The sequence below is a fragment of the Phycodurus eques genome, chromosome 18, assembly GCF_024500275.1.
Source record: "Phycodurus eques isolate BA_2022a chromosome 18, UOR_Pequ_1.1, whole genome shotgun sequence".
In the NCBI taxonomy this organism is placed as follows: domain Eukaryota; kingdom Metazoa; phylum Chordata; class Actinopteri; order Syngnathiformes; family Syngnathidae; genus Phycodurus; species Phycodurus eques.
This window is the reverse complement of record NC_084542.1, coordinates 17,076,941-17,082,388: the sequence shown is the minus strand read 5'-3', so window position 1 is coordinate 17,082,388 and position 5,448 is coordinate 17,076,941. Positions and strand designations below refer to the sequence as shown.

The 5,448-nt window shown below is 44.9% G+C and overlaps 1 protein-coding gene across 1 annotated transcript; it reads right to left on the bottom strand.

Annotated features, from left to right (window-relative positions):
* On the bottom strand, positions 1-4,918 carry LOC133417242 (protein LEG1 homolog). Its single transcript, XM_061704847.1, has 8 exons — positions 4,621-4,918; positions 3,312-3,398; positions 3,165-3,238; positions 2,410-2,514; positions 2,214-2,332; positions 1,029-1,170; positions 831-927; positions 1-152 (listed from the first exon to the last, which is right to left on the bottom strand). Exons 1-8 carry the CDS (start codon positions 4,916-4,918, stop codon positions 1-3), a joined length of 1,074 nt encoding a protein of 357 aa, XP_061560831.1.
* Between the last annotated feature and the right edge of the window lie 530 nt (positions 4,919-5,448).

Sequence of the window (5,448 nt, the reverse complement as noted above, 5' to 3'; positions counted from 1 at the left end):
TCAGCAGCCGGTGGCCATGCCGGTGATGATGGACAGGAAGGTGCCTTTGTCGAAGTCCATATTGAGCAGCAGCTTCTCCAGCATCTCTCGGCCCTTCTCTCGGTTGGCCACCGAGCACATGGTGCTGCGCCACATGCGCAACACAGTCCCGCCTGCGACAACAACAGCAACAATAGCAACAACAGCGGCGGCAGTCACAGCTGGAAAAAGTGCTCACACTCTCTGCCCAGGTAGAAGTACAGATATTTGTGTAAAAAAAAAAAAAGACGAAAGTAGCACTGATTTACCTCCTGTACGTCAGTAGCAGTAAATATATATATATGTATATATACTGAAATGAAATGTGCTTAAGTACAAAAGTAAAAAGGAATTTTTACAACAATACAGTGGGGTCTTGACATGATTGAGGTAAAGAATTCAACAATTTGCTCATCAACAATAATTCATTGCAACTCCTAGTGTGCGCGAGGTAGCCACCGGGGGGCAGTACAATACAGTCATGAACGAAGAAGAGTTTCACAACTACTGTAAGTGACTTTGCAGAGTAGAAAGAAAATATGAGTGTTACTTTGTCTGTGTACATTTGTGCTCAATTATCTGTTGCTTAAAGGGTTATAACACCCGCGACTATCGACGCGACTTGTTAACCAGTTTATGGCGTTTTGCATCGTTTGTTAGCATCAAGCTAGCAGAAGGAAATGTGTGGTAGTTTTAAATGCACATTTAATTCTTTGTTTTGAGCTTAGTTTGACAGTAAACGCCAACTGGGAGAGACAAACAGTTTGAAGGCTCTTTTTTTTTTTGTTATGAATTAATTTAAAAATTCTTACCCAGAAGGCTCCTCATGGTCTTCATCCAGGAGAAGACGGACAGCGTGTGGTTCTCTTCCGGAGTCATGTCGGGTATGTTGGGTGCGCTGTCACCCTCCTTTGCGGAAAGCCAAATAATAATAATAATTATTTTTAAAAAAAAGTTAGTTATGTTTTTACATCACATAAAGAATGGCAGAAAAGTAGGCGCCCCCTAACCTGCAGGATGCGTCCCGGCATCGGCGTGAGGAACACGACGGACTTGTCGAAGGTGGACTGGAAATTGGTCACGGACAGGTATTCGGCCGAGTTGAGCCAGCTGGAGGCGAAGTTCACCTCGGGGGGGGAATACTGGCTCTGCCTGCATGCCAGCGAGAAGTTCGGCATTCAAGTCAGCGTTTCTCCACAGTGGGTACTCGTGAATTTTTTTTGTTGGTTTATAGGGAACCTATGCTCCGTCATTTACTGGAAAAACTCGCCTACTCACTGTTTTTGTGCTCTTTCTGATACGCAATTAAGTGGCGCCAAAGCCATGTTTAATATAAAAGTGGTGTGTTGGGGCCATCTTGTGGCATCTATTGGCAATTAGAGCCTTTCAGAGGGGCGCCAATTGCTCGCATTTTTTCCACTACCCTGAAAACAGAATTGTTTTTAGGAGTTATATTAGAAAATAATATTACCATTTAACATTCAAAATAGTTTGAACTTAAAAAGGTGTATCTTTTAACATTTTTCATTCAAAATGTTTTATTTTTCATTTTAAAAACTGGCACACTAGTCATAGTCAACCTTTATTAAAAAAAAGAAAAAAGTAGTGTGATACCTTGTAACAGTCATATTTTTAAATTTTAAATGTAAATATATCTTGTAATTTGATAATTAAATGTCATGATGTAACTTTTTTCATTAAAAACTTGTAATAAATAATCCACCTTTAAACATTTGACTTTTGAAAATATTCTTCAATATTAAAATTTGAAAATAAAATATGCTCTCTTTTAACAGTCAATATTTTTTAAATGTGAAAATTTGATACCTTGTAGCATACAAGGTATCAAATTATCAAGGTGTAACATGCATCTTTATTTTTCATTTTGTAATTTTTAAGTTGTCTAATACCTTGTAGCCTTTTTCTTTTTTATTTAGTTTTTTTAATTAAATCTTTATAATCATTTATAATCATTTTAAAAGATTGCACCTTTTAACGTTCACATTTTGTAATTAAAAATAATATCTTCAACATAAATGAACATAACTAAAGTGAAAATTGCGTGATATCTTTCAGGGCGAGGTTAATCTCACGCAATAAAATCTCATAAAAAATAAAAACGTGTTGTGGCCGAGAAGAGCCATCGTCGTTGTAGTTTGTAGTCGTCGGCTCAAACGGATCGTAAGAAAAGTTACTTGGCGCTGCAGGCTGAGGCGGCGTGCAGCGAAGCCATGTGGGCGTCCCAGTAGAGGCCGAGGATGGCGTCTTTCTTCTCGTTGTCGGGCAGCGGGGAGTCCGTGGAGGCCTTGAGGCCCTTCGGACGACCACAGAGACCACCACTGAGACCCCCGCCCCTCAACGCGAGTCCGCTGTAACACGTGCGCTACACACCTGGTAGAAGGCGTCCCACTTAGCCATCACATCGGCGTGGTTGGTGGCGCAGTCGGCGTAGGTGGTGCAGTAGCCCTCTGTACCCTCAGGTGCCTGCATCTGGACCTGGTAGACGTGGCAAAAGTAATCACTCTCTGTACCGAAAGAGCCTGCAAAGTGAATTCAGACGTTTGTTTCTAAATGCATTATGCACGCGTGAAGATCATTGCTGAAAACGTGCAAAGACTGAGAACTGCGCAGTTCTCATTTGAGGAGGTTTAGCGTTGAACTGCTTTTCGCCATTTCAGGTTTCCTCCTTGTTTGGGTTAAAAGAGGGCCCAGTGACGCACTTGACTTGCCCCTCCCCTACTTTATAAAAACCTGAGCGCCTTCATTCATATCTGGTGCAATTGCTACGTGCAGTTAGCTAGCTAGCTAGCGAGCTAGCAAGGCCTACACGTCGAAAATGCATCTGCCCCTCAGATGGTCTGCCGGCGTGGCCGCTTTAGAGCGCCTCGTTGTCAGCTACGAGTGTGCGCAAGTCACGGCGAGAACGGCGGAAAAGCAGGGGGGGGGAGACTAAAATGTACTTAAGTGCAAAAGTACAAATTAATTTTGACTATCAATTATATATAAAACCCCTTTTGATAACTGGGCAACGCATTCACCACCAATCATTCTTGTAGCCACAAACAGTGGCGCATTTTCAAATATGGTAACGGTTAGCATTGCTGCCAATAATCAGGAGTGTACTTTGCGTGGAGTCCGGCGTGTACCTGGACTCCTTGCCCGAAGAATCCCTGCTGGGCGGCCGACAGGAAGGGCAGGACGGACACAAAGTGGTTCACGCCTGGAGGACCGAGAAGATGATTTATTACAATGGCATTTTTCATTTGCAACGGTTGGTCACGGTCCACACTTACAGCCCCACCAGCTCTGGGGAGAGATGCACATGGTATCTCCGGTCTGAAGACCGCAAGTTGTGGCGCCGGTTGGGTCGGCGAGACGGCCTGGCAAGGAGCGCAAGGTGGCACGTGAGTGGGATACAGAAATCCAGCTTGATTTCGATGATCTATATATTGTACTCAGAGCATTGAATAAATCCCAACTGGTCTGTCCGGGTGGTCTTAGATGATGTTTTGCTTCTCCTCAGAGCAGGCTTCATCAGTTCGAGCTCGGACAGCGATGGTCTGATGGGATGGTGAAGGATCCATGTATTTGTCCTCTAAACTAGAGGCACGACCCAACCAAAAATGGTTTTACTCTTTGGGGATGCAAAACAACAGTCGTTAAAGACCTTAAAATAAAATAATTCATGTCTGTAAATAAATTATACATGTTTTAAGATAGTTGCTTAAAACCGACAAAGACCGAGAACGATCTCGTACCCAACTGCGGAGATGTAGCGTTAAACTGTTTTTCACTCTTTCAGTTTTCAAGATTTTCTTCGGCACCGTTGCGACGTGCAGTTAGTTAGCTGGCGAGCTATGCAGACGCCCGCCCCTAAAATTATTCCGCCACATTGTCACAGCACGGAAAAGCCCCGCAACGACCTGATGGGATATTTTCTCATGTTGGTTATTTATGCCAGGTGAAATTATTGAGTCTCTTAGCAAGCAAGGGCAGGATTGTACGTGGGAGATGTCAAAGACCTCCCGTTCGTCGAGAGAAGGTTTCTCAAGCTTGACGTAGATGGCCTCCGTCACTCCTCTTTCATGCACATTTTTGTCCTCCGAAGAGTACTGTTTCAGTCTTGACCTGAAGGGCCAGCCTTTGTCTCAGGAAGCTACCAGGTTTTTGAAGTGGATCGGGATGTTGCGTTGAGTTAACATTTCTTCTGAGTTTACATTTAGTGATATCATTATTTCTTACTTTTAAACTGTTACAAAACAGGAAGGTTTGGAACTGCCTCCCTGAACGGAATTTCAGGTGCCGACAGTCTACACTCTGGACTTTGGGTAAGCTAGCTAGGGACTGATTCAGTACAAGACTTAGTGAGTATTGTATCAATCAATGGAAGGTTTTAACAATAAACTACAAGGTTATCTGCCCTCCTCACTGACTCGCCAAGATGGCTCCGTGGGTTGGAGAGCCTGAGGCATTTAGGTAAATCAGCGGGCAGTCAAGGCCCAAGGGAAGTCTTAGTGTTAGCTATAAACACTATCGAAAAGACTGGACATGGATCTGAGTGGGGACAACCTACAGATGTGCATTTCATCTTTGTCATCCCACCTGAAGTCAGAATCCATCCGAACTGCAGGGTCAGGCCCCACAGGGGACTGTCGGTAGCGCCGGTGCCCATGGAGCCCATGAAGGGATCGGTGGCGGCGATCATCAGCCGGTAGAAGCTCATGCGGTGCAGGAAGTTCCACGGGTCGGGGCTCACGATGTCGTTCTGCACGGGCAGGTCGCTGACCTGCGCCGCCGTCTGGGCCCACAATATGGGCGCGCCGTTGTCCAGGATGACGGCCGAGTAGGCGACGGACGCCGCCAGGGCCAGGATGAGGCAGGAGGCCGTGGGACGCTGCATGGCTGAAGCAAGGGAAAACTGAAGGAGTCGAGAGCGGAATACGCTGCGCTGAAGATCCTCACGCAAGTTTCGGGCTTTTGTACTCAGCCCGCAGACGTTATCGCAGATGTCGGTCCACGTGACCCGCGGGGCGGCGGAGCTGACGGCGAGATAAGGGCTCATTGGACAAAAGGATCCAGACCATTGACTCAGAGATCAATAGACAGTTTGCACTGTAATGAGCCTCAAGCAGTCAGACAAACCCTTTAGTATTCCTGTGGCATTCGCACATTTGTTTGAAGTCAGGAAATTCTTTTTTTTATTTTATTTTAGTTTTTTGAAAACCCCTGCCAAGGAGCTTATGCTATCATTGGCATGGCTGGAAACAGAAATTCAGGACTGTATACGAACATTATGTATACCGTTGGGGATTTTTAAATACACTTTCGAGATATGCGAGCAGTCATTCGACCGACTTTTATTTGATTTAATTTTTTTACGCTGTATGGTGGCGGTGAACTCAACTTAACAAAAAGCGGCAGTTTGGCAGC

Bases quoted from the DNA above. Each gene is read 5' to 3' on its own strand.
- LOC133417242 (XM_061704847.1), bottom strand. From the start codon at position 4,918: ATGCAGCGTCCCACGGCCTCCTGCCTCATCCTGGCCCTGGCGGCGTCC. The intron at 2,333-2,409 runs GTGTGTAGCGCA...GGTCGTCCGAAG, and splicing joins AGTGGGACGCCTTCTACCAG to GGCCTCAAGGCCTCCACGGA. The intron at 153-830 runs GTAAGAATTTTT...TTGTTGTCGCAG, and splicing joins GACCATGAGGAGCCTTCTGG to GCGGGACTGTGTTGCGCATG.